Source organism: Lepus europaeus, chromosome 7, assembly GCF_033115175.1.
Source record: "Lepus europaeus isolate LE1 chromosome 7, mLepTim1.pri, whole genome shotgun sequence".
NCBI classification, from domain to species: Eukaryota; Metazoa; Chordata; class Mammalia; order Lagomorpha; family Leporidae; genus Lepus; species Lepus europaeus.
The window spans coordinates 7,252,051-7,268,376 of NC_084833.1; the positions used below are offsets into that span (position 1 = coordinate 7,252,051).

Sequence of the window (16,326 nt, forward strand, 5' to 3'; positions counted from 1 at the left end):
GAGTTACCCTCCCTCTGAGCCTGTCTCTGTGAGCGCAGGAAACTGGGAGACTGTTTACTAAGACAGAAAACACCGAGTGAACCAACAAAGCAGAGGGGAGGGAACTCACCCACTCCATTCCCACTCGGCGCGGGAGCTTCCGGGCGGCCCCAGCCGTCAGACGTCGCGGTGGGCGCGGGGCTCTAGGAGGGCAGGCCCCCTCAGGAGGACACCCCCGGCCTCCACTGAGCACCGGGGAAGCAGCGCACACCCGTATCCAGGTCTCCGCGCCCACCCCTGGCAGCCGGCCCCAGGCCTCCCAGGGTTGGGCCCAACACGGGAAGGGGCTCAGGGCTCACGGGATTCCCTGGGCCCACGCTGCCTGCCTGTGGCGCCCCCGCACGGAAGCCAGCCGGCAGCTGAACAAACTGTCTTTTTATTTGTGATGTACAGATACAACCAACACAAAGAGAGATCACTTTTTCCCTTTGATTCCAGTGATGATAAAATGCTAAAGAAAATATCAAGAAGGAGTTTATCTTCCAAGTTTCTTCAAAAATAACCTGAAATAGGGTGAATACAACTAAAAAAGAAAAAATCTGAAAAAACATTTCAACGTTGCCCCAAACGAAACAACACTCACAAACGCCTGATACAGAGGAAGGCCTGCTGCTTCTCAAAGCCAAGAAGTGGGAGAAGCAGGGGAAGACGGAGGCGGGAGAAATCGACGGCTCCTCCGCCCCAGGCCACGCCTCCTGGAGGCCTCAGGCCGGAGGGGGCAGAGCAGGGCGCCAGGCATCCCGGGTGCCAGGTGTCCAGTGACTGGACAGGGACAACATAAGCTGAACTCATCACACGTGGGGTTTACACTGCGGGCTCCTTCTGGTCCCCTGGAGTGGGAGGTATCAGAAACCCATGATCCAATAAATACTCATCTTACCCTTCGAGACAGGGAGCAGAGAACTTCCTGCCACGCCTCTGTCTTTTCAGGACTCCCGGGCGAGTCCCCAAGCCCCTCCGCGATTCCAACACCCGCGTGGGGTCACGTCCCCAGGGAGCCACAGGCTGGGCAAAGGCAGACCCGCTCCAGTGTGAAGCCGCAAGGCCCCCAGCAGGAGTGCCCAGGCCCACTGCCACGGGGGTCCGGGGCCGGCTGAGGCAGGGGCCGCGCTGGGGCCGGTCAGGGCAGAGGTGCGGTGTGACCCAGACCCCGCAGGCAATGGCCCCGGGGCCAGGCAGAGAGCAGGGAGGCTGAGGCGAGGTGCTGGGTGCTTCTCCCTGGGCGAGGGTGAGGGCCAATGCCTGGAGATGAGGATGAGCGCAGCTCCAAGCCCACATCCTCGGGGGCAATGAGGTCCTCCGGCCCCTGGCTCCAGCTGCCACACAAGCACGCCAGAGAGGACAGCGCTCACTGTGGGCCCAGGAGCTGAGGCCGGGGGCCAGGGCAGTGGCACTAGCGCCCCACTGAGGCCGCAGGGGTCAAGGCTGGGGAGTGCAGGCGGAGGCCTGCTGCTGGCTGGGGGCTCTAAGAGGCCAGGCGGCAGTGGGGAGGCTCGCCGCCTCTCAGAGAGCTGTCAGCACCAAGACAGGACCCGGCGTGACCCACACCGGGAACGAGGGGCTCTTCCGGGGGAGGGCAAGGGGCTCCCTGATGTTATCTCCCCCTGGAGACAGAGCAGAGGTATGTGGGCTGGAGGGAGGGGGAGAGTGCTGTGGGGCCACGGAGAGGCACGGTGGGACCTCCACGTCACCGCTCCAGAGCAAGGCAGCCAGCCCAGAAGTCAGAGGAGCCATCTCCCCGGGGCCCCCACGAGACCTCGAGCTCGCCACTGGTCCTCACGGCTTCTCGCTGGTGGCAGTGGAGGGAGCGCCATCCTCCTGGCCGGCTGGTCCTGGGACGACCCCGCTCTGCGGAGCCCACGTGGCTGAAGGAGCTTCCTGTGCCTCGGCACAGCCCCGCCTCTGGTCTCCCTAGCGCTGCCCACCAAGGCGAGTCCCCCAGGCCTCTCGCTAGGCCCAGATCTTACACCGAGTCCACTCCCCTCTGGAGATCAGCAGGCCCGACACAGGACGCTAGGACTGTCACAGAGGTGGGTACAAACACCCGCTTCGTCCACGTGGCGCTGCTGGGAACCCAGCTGCAGAGCAGTGGCCCAGAGCTAAGCCAGAGGCAGCCACGCGTGAGGACGAGCACCACGGCCAGGCCCCCGCAGCTCCTCCTGCTCTCGGAGGAGGACGAGGGGCAGCTGGGAGCACTCCCGCCACGGCTCTGTGTGCTCTGGGAGCCGCCTGGCACGTGCAGGGCTTCGGAGGGCACCTGGCAAGCGGCGTGGGACCAGGGAGAGCTCAGGCCTCGGGAGAGGGCGCTCCGACCGCCAAGTGGCTCTGGGAGCTCAATGGCAGCAGCCACCACAGTGCCCACCCGTGTGGGAGTGCTGGCTGTCCCCAAACTTGGTCCTCCGGCTCAGGATCTCGTAGGAGCAGTCCTCCCCACAGCAACCGGACATGCTGGGGGAGGAGTCATCGATCTCAAACCTGCAGCAGGAGACAAGGGTGGCACAAAACAGCAGTGGGATTCCTCCCTGGCCCGAGGGCTTGTCCCCCGCTACACCGGGCTCATGGACCCCAAACCCTCCGGGACCACAAGCCGGGATGAGGACAGCGTGGGCAGACATGCCACTCCCCAGAGGGCCCACTCGGGTCCAGCTCCTTACTGTAGAGCATCCCTGAAGAACTGGTAGGCGCCATGGTTGTGTTTAAATACCGTCAACATCACCTTCTTCATCTGCGTGCTGGGAGAAAGCAGAGCGAGCGCCTCACAGGTCACACAAAGACGCCACAGCCTGGCTCCTGTCTGCGGCACCTCCCGCGCCCCGGGAACGGCCCGGAGTCCCAGCTGCAGCCAGCCTGGGCCGCACAGGCTGGGTCAGGCTGCACCCCACGGGCTTCCCCGCTTTCTTTCTGCAGCCACACCACTTAGGCACAGATCAGCCCTCGGAAGCCGCTCACTGCGCTGAGCGGGACACAGCAGGGCGGGGAGCAGCCTCCCAAGGTGAGCTCCCCACGCCTCGCAAAGCCTCACCCTCCAAGCGGCTCCAAGCCCAGCAGCGGTCCCAGAGGCAGCCCCTCCCGGGAAGGCGGCCCTCACCTGTTGGCCATGAGCTGCAGGATCTGAATGAGGAACTTGCCCAGGCCCTTCCGCCGGACCTTGCTTTCCAACTGCACTTCGTAGCTGGGAGGAGGAAGCAGAGCGCTGAGCGGCTGCCGGCCAGCTGGAGGAGCCTGCGGCCCCGGCCCCCACTGCAGTGCCCAGAGCGCCACCAGGGTCCCCTCTCCCACTGCCCAGCAGGGCCGTGGCTCCTACCAGTACAGGACTTCATCCCCACACTCCACGTCAAACCGGAAGTGAGAAAAGGCCACGGGGACAGAACTGTTTTCCCAAGCGATGAGGTACCAGGCTCGGTCATCTGTCATCTCCTCCCGTTTCTCCCGGTCCTTCCAGCCCCACTCGCTGTGCTCATACCTGGGGACGTTGGGGGCAGTCAGCTGGGGGAGGCGGGGGAGGGGAGCCAGCTGGGGGGTGCAGGCCCCCTGTCGGAGCGCACTTACATGGTCTGCATGTTGGTTTTGGTCAGGTCGAAGGCCCAATCCACGGTGGCTGGTTCCAGTCCAGACACTCGCTTGCACTCAATGGAGACGTTCAAGCTGGGAGACAAGGAGGGTGGGAGGCAGGTAGGCGCAGTGCCCACGCCTGGGCCCAGAGGCTCCTCCTGGACGGCTACCAGGCAGGCACACCCATCTCAGTTATCTGTAGGAAAAGCCAGGCCTACGCCTAACCAGAGAAGGGGCCCGGCAGGAACGAAGGCTCGTGGGCCCAGCCTACCGCCCTAACCACAGGCCAGTTATCAGTGCCACACCGTGTCCCCTGCCTGCCCTCCTGCCCTTTCTGCTGACCGGGTCTCCTCTCGGCTCCTTGGTTCCTGCCCGAAGGCATTTTCCCTACTGCTTTAATTTCCGCGGGGCTCTCGTCTACCAATCCTGCGCCCACAGCTGCCGGGGCTCAGCACGCCCGTGCCCGCACCCTCCGCGGACTCGGCTGACCGGCCCAGCACAGCTGTTTCCCTACACTAACAAGTGCACGGGCACGAAGGCAGCTCTTCCTGGCGACACTGAAGCACCACACAGCTGAACCCCGGGGCCCACCTGTGCGAGTGCACACCGCGTTCCCAGAGTGAGCCTGCACGCTCTGAGGTCCCGGCAAGAGCCCTCGGTGGCCTGACGCCACGCTCAGGAGCCGCTCCCACGCCTAGCTGCTGACCGGCAGCCCACACCAGCCACACGCCTGCTCAGCCTCGCAACTTCCTGCCCTTCAGTCTTCCGTCCATGCACGCACCAGGGACTGTCAGAACTGCCCCTACGGCGCGCTGCCTCCACCCCACCTCCGCCAGGGATCCAAGGAAAACGAGCATCATGAAAACGACACGTGATGGGGCCGGTGCTGTGGCGCAGTGGCTTAACACCCTGGCCTGAAGCGCCAGCATCCCATGTGGTCGCCAGTTCGAGACCCGGCTGCTCCACTTCCAATCCAGCTCTGCTGTGGCCTGGGAAAGCAGTAGAAGATGGCCCAAGTGCTTGGGCCCCTGTACCCGCGTGGGAGAACCGGAAGAAGCTTCTGGTTCCTGGCTTCAGATCGGCCCAGCTCCAGCCGTTGTGGCCAATTGGGGAGTGAACCAGCAGATGGAAAACCTCTCTCTCTGCCTCTCCTCTCTCTGTGTAACTCTGACTTTCAAATAAATAAATGATTAAAAAAAAAAAAAGAAAACGACACGTGGATTTCCAGTTTGCTTGCAGCTAAATAAACAAACTCACGCCGACTTGTTAGAACACGTCGGAGCGGGCACTAACGGGAAAGACATCCATTCGAAAAGAGCTCCCTCAGAGCAACATGAGTTCTGCTAAAACTGAACTAAGGACAAACATCCGATGCACGTGAAGCTTGGGTGGAAGAATGGTGAAATTCTTATATTTTATGAAAAGTTCATGGGAGGGGCCAGTGCCCTGGCGTACCGGGTAAAGCCGCCGCCTGCAGGGCTGGCATCCCATATGGGCACTGGTTTGAGTCCCAGCTGCTCCACTTCCTGATCCAGCTCTCTGCTATGGCCTGGGAAAGCAGTGCAAGATGGCCCAAGTCCTTGTGGCCTTGTCCTCGCTTGGGAGACCCGGAAGAAACTCCTGGCTCTTGGCTTTGGATCGGTGCAGCTCCAGCCATTGAGGCAAATTGGGAAGTGAACCAGCAGATGGAGGACCTCCCTCTCTCTCTCTCTCTGCCTCTCCTCCTCTCTCTGTGTAACGCTTTCAAATAAACAAATAAATAAATAAATCCTTTTTTAAAAAAAGCTCATGGGAGCCATCTTCACAGAAATCAAGTGCACACACAGCTAGCTTGTTTAAAAAGGACAAATCAGGGGCCGGCGCTGTGGTGCAGCGGGTAAAGCCGCTGCCTGCAGTGCTGACATCCTGTACGGGCGCCGCTTCGGTTACCCCGGCCGCTCCACTCCCAGTCCGGCTCCTTGCTAATGTGCCTGGGAAGGCAGAGCATCTAAAGGTGGCCCAAGTGCTACCCACATGAGACCTGGAAGAAGCTCCTGGCTTCGGCCTGGCTCAGCACTGGCCCTTGTGGCCATCCAGGGTGAACCAGTAGACATCTCTCTCGGGGCTGGCACTGTGGCGTAGAAGGTTGAACCTCCGCCTACAGTGCCAGCATCCCACGTGGATGACTGGAGTCCTGGCTGCTCCACTTCTGATCCAGCTCTCTGCTTATGCACCTGGGAAAGCAGCAGAAGATGGCCTGAGTCCTTGGGCCCCTGCACCCACGTGGGAGACCTGGAAGAAGCTCCTGGCTCCTGGCTTTGGTCTGGCCCAGCCCCGGCAGTTATGGCCATTTGGGGAGTGAACCAGCAGATGGTCTGTCTCTCTCTCTCCCCCTCTCTCTCTCTCTGTGTAACTCTGCCTTTAAATAATTATATAGTTTTTTTCTTTTTAAATCTCTCCCGCCTCTCAAAACATCTTTAAAGACAAAGAAAGCTTGGTCTGCAAGTAGAGATTCTTCCAGTAATCTGGATTCTTTAAGCATGCGAGCAGGACCAGAGACAGCAGAGGCGCCAGGGTCAGCCAGCAAGGCCAGCCTCGGAGCCGTGCCCCACTGTGTAAGCCAGGGGAGCCCGCCACATGGCAACACTCACAGCTGTCGCGAGACCTCCACGCCCACGGCAGCTGAGGGGCACAGCTCCCGCCGCAGCTGCAGGGCCTCTGCTCGCAGACAGGAGGAATGGATGCGACCCACGCGGTTCTCAGCAGCTACGAGCGCCCCATCACGCACACATCCGCGGCTGGCTGCCTACTCACCGAGACGTCCAACACCACTGCTACTTACTGAGCTGGGTATCTTCTCTCCTCTCCTCTTTTCACTTACTTTATTTTGACAGGCAGTTAGACAGTGAGAGAGAGGGACAGAGACAAAGGTCTTCCTTTTCCGTTGGCTCACCCCCCAAATGGCCGCTATGGCCGGTGCTGCGCCGATCCGAAGCCAGGAGCCAGGTGCTTCCTCCTGGTCTCCCATGCGGGTGCAGGGCCCAAGCACTTGGGCCGTCCTCCACCGCCTTCCAGGACCACAGCAGAGAGCTGGCCTGGAAGAGGGGCAACCGGGACAGAATCCGGTGCCCCGACTGGGACTAGAACCCGGGGTGCCGGCGCTGCAGGCAGAGGATTAGCCTAGTGAGCCACAGTGCCAGCCTTCACTTACTTATTAAAATCAGAGTTAGAGAGAGGGAGGGAGAGGTGTTGTCCATCCGCTGGTTCACTCCCCAGATGGCCAGGGTGAACAGAGCTGAGCCAGGAGCCGGGAGCTCCACCCGGGTCTCCCACGGGGGTGCAGAGGCCCAAGCACTGGGCCACCTTCTGCTGCTTTCCTAGGCCACTGGTCGGGAGCTGGATCAGAAGCGGAGCAGCCAGGACACAAACTGGCACCCATTATGAGACGCCAGTGTCACAGGTGCTGGCTTTAACCAGTACGCCATCGACACTGGCCCCTTTCTCTCTTCACAGACTTATTTACTTGAAATGCAGAGTGACAGAGAGAATGAACGAGAGAACACTCTTGCAACTGCTGGTTCACTTCCCAAGTGACCATAACAGCCGGGGCTGGGTGGAGCTGAAGCCAGGAGCCTGGAACTCCAGCCGGTCTCCCACATGGGCGGCAGGGCCACAAGCACTCAGGCCATCACCTGCCTCCCAGGCGCACTAGCAGGGAGCTGGAAAAGAAGTGGAGCAGCCGGGACTGAAACCAGCACTGTGATGGGGCGGAGGGCATTCCGAGCAGACGCTTCACCGCCCCTGCATTCTCTGCCTTTAAATAACGTCACGCTTGGCTCCGTCACCCTTCCACGTGGTAAACAATGAGGCTGAGGAGCAAGGGTGACCCGTCCAGCAGCGCTAACAAGAGGCTCAGCTACAAGTCAAGCCAGAACTCAGAGAAATTCTGCTTTTCCCTAAGCCCAGCGGTCAAGTCACAGAAACACGACAGTCAACAGTGTCTCGGGAGACAGACGATGTTTCCCATTTTATAAACCAAGCACAGAGAGGGGCGGGGCATCCGCACACAGATCGGCGGTCACGCAGCTCCCAGTCCCAGAGCTACAGTGCTCAGCACCACACACTCAGCCCCCGGCACCAGCTCATCTCCAAATGCAAACTGAAGCACAGAGGAGTCAGGTGACTTGGCCAGGGCCCAACAGCCAACAGGTGGCTTTGCTGGTCACTCAGGGCAGGAATGAAAGGCCCCGGGACACGCTGTCCCTCCCTCACGTGACCGCTCAGCTCTGTGAGACCGACAGCCCGAGGTCAGCGCCATGCCTGTTTGGCACAAACTCCTGTGCCTCCCCAGCGGGATTCTCGATCAACAGAGGGCAGTCGTGAGCCACAGCTTCTGTCCTTCGCATTAAGGGAGACACTGGGCCAGAGCCCGCCTCCGCTGAGGGGCCTCCTGAGGACAGCGGCGGAGCCACTCACCCGTTTCGGTCATATTTCTTGAACACTGGGAAGGCTTCCAGAGGGTCGCCAAGCTGTGGAGGGAAAGAAAGGAGTAGCAGATGCGCGAGGCGCCGGCGTGAGGCCCACGTGAGGGGCGGGCGCCCCGTCCACTCAGCTGTGAGAGCATGGGGACCTTCCAGGAGGCCCGGTGCGCAGGCGTGGCTGGCTGTGGGCGGGACAGCGCTCCTCTCTGAACCACTGCTGGCCTCACCTGGGCAGAGGGCTGCAGATGCGAGAGCAGGCTCCCGGGCCCCACCCTCACACAGGTGGGGTGACCAGGAGCGGCCAACACGATGGGTGTGGAAGGGGCAGAGCTGCCCGGGTTCAGTGTGGAAAGCCATGGCGAGCAGGCTGCTCCAAGCTGCCCAAACACTGCTGCCCGGCGCGGCCCCCTGCCCCCAGCCCAGCCCCCAGCACCTAAGGGAGATAGAACGCCGAGCACCACACTTCATCACGGAGCCTTCCTCCCCAGAGCGCAAAGTCCTAATGAAAACTTCTCCAGACGCCCTTCCACGGGGAAGGAGGGGGACCAGGGAAGCGGCCACGCCCACCGGCACCTGCGGCCCTGAACACCTGGGCCCACAGCCCGCCCTCCTCCCAACTTTCTCAGCAGCCAGCAGAGCCGCGAGGGGGGAGTACCACAATTCTGCCACAGGGTGGCGCCAAAAGAAGTCAAATAAAAACCAAGCTGAAGTTCCAGGAGGCAGGGCTGGGAGGAACTCACCCTGTTGGCGGCGTCCACCTTGGCACAGACGGCGTCCATGGCCGCTCGCTCCTCCAACCGCTTCTGCTTCTTCTCCTTCGCTTTGCTCGACTTTCTCTGCGAGGAGGAGAGCCACGCTGGCTGGAAGGGCCGTGGCCAACCCAAGGCCTGACTTCCCTGAGGCACTGAGGGGGCCGCCCCGCAGCACAGCCGGGAGCACGAGCCTGAGCAGGCCGCGCCGCTTCCTGGCCTCCTGACCACAGGTCGCGGCGAGCACCCAGGGGAGCCAGCACCAGCAGGCCGGGACACCCTCACTCCCTCCCTCCCTCCCGGGGAGGAGACGCCCAGTGTCAGCCCGGCCGGACAGCGCTGACAGCTGCTCCGCGGTGGGAGCCTACCCGAGGCCTCCTCAGCACCTTCCACTGTCTAGGAGACAGACGCGGTCAGGGGCAGCCCCTGTGGGAGCTGGGGCCGGAGCTGGCCCCAGGGGTGCAGCTGGGGACAGGGCGGTGCTGTGTGGGCGCACGTGCAGCAGGGGAGGCCACACAAGCCCCGGTGCAGAGGGGCAGACAGCAGGTCGCCCACGGCTGCCCCAGACCAGATCCCGCACTGAGGCTCTTACAAGCTCTGCAGGCCACAATGAACTCTAAGTTAGAATTACACAGAGAGAGAGAGAACACGCACCTCCATCTTCCGGCTTACTTCCTAAGTGGCTGCAACAGCCAAGGCTGGGCCAGGCCTAAGCCAGGAGCCAGGAGCTTCCTCCGGGTCTCCCACGTGGGTGTAGCTGCCCAAGCACTTGGGCCATCCTCTGCAGCTTTCCCAGGAGCACCAGCAGGGAGCTGGACTGGAACTGGACCAGCTGGGACTCGAACCAGCGCTCATAAGGGATGCCGGCACAGCAGATGGTGACCCAACCCCTACGCCACAGCGCCGGCCCGTACTCTTGTTAAACGAGTGGGTAACACGAGGAACACGGCCAGGCTCTGACGTCTGATCGACCTGGGCCAAAGCCTCTCGCTGCTCTCCTCTCCCTCAGGGTCCCAGGACAACACAGGCCTTGTCCGAGCTCCCCCGGCCCACACCACGCCCTCCACAGTACGGACCCCGGGGGTTAACACGGCTCCTGCTTAACAAACCACGTCCGTGCTCACTGCGCGGCCAGCGGCCAGCCAGGCAGCACAGCAGGCAGAGGCCCTCGGAGCCGGCTGTCAGCTCGGCCTCTCGCTTCCCTGAGCTCATGGGAGGGGTCTGACAGCCCCAGCGACACCGCAGGGCTGGCGAAGGGCACCGGCGTGCGCCGTGTGGGGCAACCCGCTGCTGGGAGTTTCAGAGGATAAATTCTGCGCTCGCTTTCCCGAGGAGTGACACAGCTCGGCTCCTGCTTCTAAACCGAGGGGCGGGAGTTCGCAGAGTGGGGCGCCCCACGACACAAACCCAACAGTGCCAGAGCGCCCTGGAGGCCGCGCAGGAGGGTGGGCTGTCCTCCCGAGGCCGCGGTCCAGCACTGACAGGCTCCGAGCATCCCTCTTCCTCTGGGAATCTGGCTCTCAAGGAACGAACACGGGGTTCAGTTCTCACGGCAAACATCACCCTCCCTTCACCCAGGAGGAAACTGAGGTGCGGGGACCCGCTCAGAGGCAGACACAGCCTCGGCCAGCGTCTGTCCCCGGCCCTGCCGTCTCCCCCCGGGGGGGGCCTCGCCTGTGGACGTCCACCGCGCCCCGAGGCCAGCGCTCAGGCCCCACTCTGCACTGAGGAGCCTGAGGCAGCGGAAGCCGGCACGGAGGATCTGGAGCTGCACGCGTGGCAGGAGTGCAGGTGTGCGGCTGATCAGACTCCTCCCCGTGCAACCTGTGAAGGCAACGGGGCCTCCAGGGAGGTGCAGACGCCAGTGCTGGCCTCAGGGAAGACTGTGGGACAGGGCGGAAGCCAGCACACCGCCAGGAGACGCGAGTCCCCTTCCTTCCCCCTGCCACTGTCCAACACCACACAGACAGGAAGAACGGAGGCGCCGGGGGGCACGTGTGACTCCCGGGATGCAGCGGGCACGCAACCCCCGCCCGTCGGCAGGATTTCCCAAGCACAAGCAGGAGGGCCAGGCCGGGCCTCCGGGAGACCCCCAGACCGCAGCCCGCCGGTCGGGCGCTCCCAGGCCGGGCCTCCGGGAGACCCCAGACCGCGGCCCGTGGGTCGGGCGCTCCTCGGACTGCAGCTGCTCCGGGCCAGAGGCCGAGGGACCAGGACAGCCGTCAGATGCTCTGCCACCTGCACACAGGGTCGCGCTCAGTGCCCCGGGAAAGGCAGTCCTGAGGGACATGGGAAAATCCCCTAATCAGAAAAGGAAGCAAGCATGGAGGACAGCTCACTGTGGCTAAGGCCTCTCCCCAGGGAGCTTCACGTAACAGAGTGCAGGATTCCAGTCGGGAGACCTGGATCTGATTCTCAGCTCTGGCACTAAACAGCTGTGTGGCCAGGCAAGGCACTGCAGCCCTTCGCAGCAAAGCTCTCAATGTTTCTGAACCTCGGTTTCCTCATCCATAAAATGGGGCTAACAGAGCACGGTGACACCAATAGTCACTGGACTGTTGGGAGGACAAATGGATACACTAAACTGGACGTAAAAATATCTTAGCGGGGCAGGCATTTGGAACAGACTAAGATGGCACTTAGGGGGCCTGGGCTGTGGCGCGGCAGGTAAAGCCGCCCCCTGCTGCACCACATCCCATATGGGCGCTGGTTTGGGTCCCGGCTGCTCCACTTCTGATCCAGCTCCCTGTTAATGCACCTGGGAAAGCAGTGGAGGATGGTCCAACTGCTTGGGCCCCTGCACAGACGTGGGAGACCCGGAAGAAGCTCCCAGCTTCTGATGGGCCCAGCTCCAGCCGCTGCGGCCATTTGGGGGAGTGAACCAGTAGATGGAAGACCTCTCTCTCTTTCCCTCTCTCTGTCTCTGTAACTTTGCCTTTAAAACAAATAAATAAATCTTTAAAAAAAAAAAAAAAAAAAGCTGCCATTTGGACATCCCCATCCGGTACCAGAGTGCAAGTCCTGGCTCTGCTGCCACTGCCAGCTTCCTGCCAGCGTGCACCCTGGGGGCAGCAGGTGCCGGCTCCGGTCCCCGAGCCCCTGCCACACATCAGAGAACCAGGCGGAGCTCCAGGCGCCTCACTTTGGCCGTACCCAGCCCTGGCTGTTGCAGGCATTTGGTGAGTGAACCATGAGATGGATGATCTCTTTCTCTCTCTCTTTGCCTTTTACATAAACAAAAATAGGGGCCAGCTCTGTGGCGTAGCGGGTAAAGCCGCCGCCTGCAGTGCCGGCATCCCATATGGGTGCCAGTTCGAGTCCCGGCTGCTTCACTTCCAATTCAGCTCTTTGCTGTGGCCTGGGAAAGCAGCAGAAGATGGTCCAAGTCCTTGGGCCCCTGCACCCACATGGGAGACCTGGAAGAAGCTCCCGGCTCCTGGCTTCAGATCGGCGCAGCTCCTGCTGTTGCAGCCATTCGGGGAGTGAGCCAGTGGATGGAAGACCTCTCTCTCTGCCTCTGTTACGCAGAGTTACTGTGTAACTCTGACTTTCAAATAAATAAAAATAAAAGACATGCAATTAGGGAAACCACCCTCTCTCCAGTGCCGAGCTCTGCTGCGGGGCCCGCTAACGTGAGACGCGGCCACCTACTCCATCTCCACAAGCCAGCAAGGCCTGTGCGCCCACTGCGCCACTGAGAACCTGAGCAGGCAGCGGGCTGGCCGGCGGTCCTCGGAGGCCTCCCTCCGCTCCCAGCAGGCTCCACGTGCCCTGCGTGCGCCCCGCGCCCCGCTGATTTCTGTGGAACGGACCATCTTGTATCCTAGAGCCCGTGGCCCTTCCACTCTCGTGGCAGAGCCCACACGCAGCCCTGATGCCTGCTCTCACCGACTTGCCGAAGCACTGGGCAATGACGGCAGCAGGGCCTTCCAGGGAGCCGACCTGGCACCTCGTCGACTTACAGCGTCAAGGCCACGTCCCGCACAGCATCCCCATCCCAGATGAACCGGGTTTGGGCAAAGACAGAGATCGGCATTCTAACTCCTCCCCAGCGCCACACACAAATAACAAAACCTGATGCGGGCCCATGGCCCACAGCGCACGGCCCATGGCCCACGGTCCACGGCCCACTCCAGAGTCTGTTTGGCCATGGATTAGATGGCCATTTTCGTCTAATAATTTGTTGTCAATAAAAATTTGAGGGAGGGCAAAAAAAAAAAAATCTAGGTTAGTGACAGCAGGGACACGTCCAGAAGTTTAAAAATAGCACACAGCTATCTCAGATCACTAAAACGAAGGCTGAGGGTACGAACAGAGCCGCCGCTACTTACAAAGCGGCGGCCTGGCTATCTCCACCCAACCTCTCGTTTAACCGTCGCCACTCCCGCCAAGGCCCAGGTCCGTAGGGCCCCCGTGTCGCTGGCACAACCTCGCGCTCGGAGCCGGCGGAGACGGGGCTGGAGCCCAGGGCTCCCGCGGGCAGGCAGGGCCGGGTCTCCTTCCCGGAGCAGCGCTTTCTCCGGGACTCGGGAGAACTCGCACGCTCAGGCACACGCGGACGAACGCGGCCTCCCGGCTGCAGGCCCCGGCGGCCCCTCGTCTTCGCGGCTCGGTGCACCTGCAGGGCTACGGCTACCAACAACCCAGCCGCAGGAGCAGGGCCGCGGCACGGCCAGCAGAGCAGGCCTCTCCCGGCAGCGGAGCCGGGGAGCCGAGCCGGGGCCCGGTGACCTGGGCCCGGCGCCCCGTTATCTCGGGGCGTCCGTCCCCTCCAAGCCAGGGCTGGCCTCGGGCGTGGGAATCCGCGGAGCCGGCGACGACCAGGGCGCGGGGGCGCTGAGGGGTGGCGGGGAGGCCGGAACGGGTCGGCGGGCGCCACCCTGGGGAAGGAGGCCCCCCGGGGGGCTCCCGGGAGAGGCCGAAAGTGGAGACCCTTAGAAGCGGGGAGCAGGGTCATGTGGGGGGCTGGGGGTCACGTGAGGCGGAGGGGGTCGGGGTCACGTGAGTAGGGGTGCAAGGAACAATGGGGGCGAAGGGGGCGAGGGTGGCGAGGGGCGCTCCTGGGCCCCCAGTCTCTTCTCCCTGCCTCACTCACCCCCATGGCGGCAGCAGCGGCGGCGACCCTCGGCCCCTGCTTAACACACCCTCGCCGGCAGGGAGGCGGCAACGGCTGCGGCGGCGGCGCGGCGGCGGCGAGACCGGAGCGGCGGGCCCTCTCAGCGCGCATGCGCCCCGCGGGCTCCCCGGCCGGCCTTCGCGGGCACCGCGCCGGCGCAGAACGGGGCAGAGGGGCGAGCGGGGAGAAAGCGCGCAGGTGGAGCGCGCGCGACGCGGGCCGAGGGTCTCGGACCAGAAGAGGCGGGAGGTGCGGAGGAGCGTCGCGCTGGGGATGACGTGTCCGCCGGCCCCGCCCCCTCGCCGGCTGGGCCTGTCGCTATGGCAACGGCTGGGCAGCGCCGCCCTGGCGCTCGGCGTCTTCCCCGGCTGGCGCGGAGCCGCTGGCCGAGCAGGCGCCGGCGACCCGTCGCGTCCCGCCCCTCCCGAGCCCTCCCGCCTTCTGGATCTTGACTCCCGAAATTCCTTTTGTAGCCAGGGTCCTATCATTCATTCATCCATTCATTCATTCGTCTTCCGGCCATTCATCCGCCCTGCATTCATTCGCCAGCTCAGTACATTGGCCAGCACCTGCGCTGAGCTGAGCTGAGCTGGGGTCAGAAGGCGAGGAGACGCCAGCGCGGCCGAGCCTCGGGGTCCAGGGGGTGACAGGTGGTGACAACCGTTTGGGCATCCTGGACAACGTTAACTTTTTAAAATGTATTTTATTTGAAAGGCAGAGAGAGAGAGAATCTTCCATCCACTGGCTCACTCCCCACACGCACGACCACCGGCACTGGGCCAGGCTGAAGCCAGGAGCCGAGTCTCCCACGTGGGTGGCAGGGGCCTAAGGACTCGGGCCGTCTTCCGCTGTTTTTTAGGCACATCAGCAAAAGTGGAGCAGCGGGGACTCGAACCGGCGCCCATACAGGGTGGCAGTGTCGCAGGTGGCGCTTAACCCCTTGTCCCACATCAGCCCCGTCTGCGGCCTGTCTGGATTAACTCCCTCCGCTTGGTAACACTTGTGCGCACTAAGTGTCCCCACTTTTCACGCTTGGTACCTCGTGTCGTTTCAGTCCTGCCAAGGTTCCACCGCCGAATGTACCGCACTTTATTTACTCTGTCTTTTCCCGAAGGACCCCTTGGTCGCCTACTGGGCTCCTGTGGGTAAATACGATGGAGAGTGACTCCCGGATCGCAACAGTAAAAATATGTCCAGTTGTATAAGAAACTGCCTAAGCTGTCTTCCAAAACGGCTGTGCCACTTTGCGTTCCCACCAGCGACTTCCTGTTGCTCCACACCCGGGTCTGTGTTTTGTCCATTGATAGGATGTAGTCTTACCTCATTGCTGTTTGAATTTGTCATCATTTTCCTGATAATGTGTAACAGGCAGCATCCTTTGCATTCTCATTTGCCCTCTGTCTTTGGTGAAGTGTCTGTTATGCTGTTTAATTCGTTGCTTCCTACTGTTAAGTTTTATGGGGGGGGGGGTCCTTCATTTGGATAATAGCCCTGTATCAGATACATATTCTGCGAGTATTCTCTTCTGGTCTGTGGCTGATCTTTTTATTCGCTTGACAATGCATCTTGCAGAGCAAGAAATACCAGGTCTAATGCAACCCTGTTTATCAGCTCATTCTTCCTGGCCTTTGGTGCCATGCCCAACGAGGAATCACCCAAGTGAGATCACCCCAACATTTCCCTGTTATCTTCCAGACGTTCTCTGTTTCCTGCATTTGGGTCTCTGAGGCAGGTGAAGTTCATGTCTGTGGAGGATGTGTGGTGTGTGTCCAGACTCTGCTTTTGCAAGTGGATGTCCAGTGGTTGCAGTCCCGTTTGGTGAAAAGTTTATCTTTTCTCCCTTGTGTTGCCTTTGCCTCTTTCTACAAACACAGTTCACGTAGATATGTAGGTCTCTCTCTGGGCTTCCTATTCTGTTCATCTGATCTATTTGTCTATTTGTTCACCAATGCCATGTTATCTTGATACTGTAGCTTCATAGTACATCTTTAGAATTACTTTGTCGAGATCCACAAACAACTCACTGGGACTTTGATTGAGATTGTGTTGAATCTATAATGAAGTTGCGAACAACTATATCTTTTTTTTTTTTTTTTTTACTTTTTTGACAGGCAGAGTGGACAGTGAGAAAGAGACAGAGAGAAAGGTCTTCCTTTTGCCGTTGGTTCACCCTCCAATGGCCGCTGCGGCCAGCGCACCACGCTGATCAGAAGCCAGGAGCCAGGTGCTTCTCCTGGTCTCCCATGGGGTGCAGGGCCCAAGCACTTGGGCCATCCTCCACTGCCTTCCTGGGCCACAGCAGAGAGCTGGCCTGGAAAAGGAGCAACAGGGATAGAATCTGGCGCCCCAACCGGGACTAGAATCCTGTGTGCCGTTGCCGCAGGCGGAGAATTAGCTTATTGAGCCATTG

General features: G+C 61.4%; 1 protein-coding gene across 2 annotated transcripts; it reads right to left on the minus strand.

The window, feature by feature from the left end:
* Positions 1-367: 367 nt before the first annotated feature.
* NAA40 (N-alpha-acetyltransferase 40, NatD catalytic subunit) lies at positions 368-13,991 on the minus strand. Of its 2 annotated transcripts, XM_062195937.1 has the most exons (9): positions 13,896-13,972; positions 12,217-12,347; positions 8,792-8,887; positions 8,047-8,099; positions 3,589-3,684; positions 3,344-3,502; positions 3,128-3,211; positions 2,694-2,771; positions 368-2,514 (listed from the first exon to the last, which is right to left on the minus strand). In XM_062195937.1, the coding sequence occupies exons 3-9, from the start codon at positions 8,828-8,830 to the stop codon at positions 2,373-2,375; spliced, it is 651 nt and encodes a 216-aa protein (XP_062051921.1). In that variant the 5' UTR covers positions 8,831-8,887; positions 12,217-12,347; positions 13,896-13,972; the 3' UTR covers positions 368-2,372. The 2 variants fall into 2 exon arrangements, with proteins under 2 accessions (XP_062051921.1, XP_062051920.1); XM_062195936.1 differs by lacking the exon at positions 12,217-12,347 and having other exon boundaries at positions 13,896-13,991.
* Positions 13,992-16,326: the final 2,335 nt, after the last annotated feature.

What these genes read in the sequence shown, in the direction of transcription:
- NAA40 (XM_062195936.1), bottom strand. An exon ending in AGGTGGACGCCGCCAACAGG is followed by an intron (nt 8,100 to 8,791) that starts GTGAGTTCCTCC and finishes TTCCCTCCACAG; the next exon opens with CTTGGCGACCCTCTGGAAGC. An exon ending in AAAACCAACATGCAGACCAT is followed by an intron (nt 3,503 to 3,588) that starts GTAAGTGCGCTC and finishes CAACGTCCCCAG; the next exon opens with GTATGAGCACAGCGAGTGGG.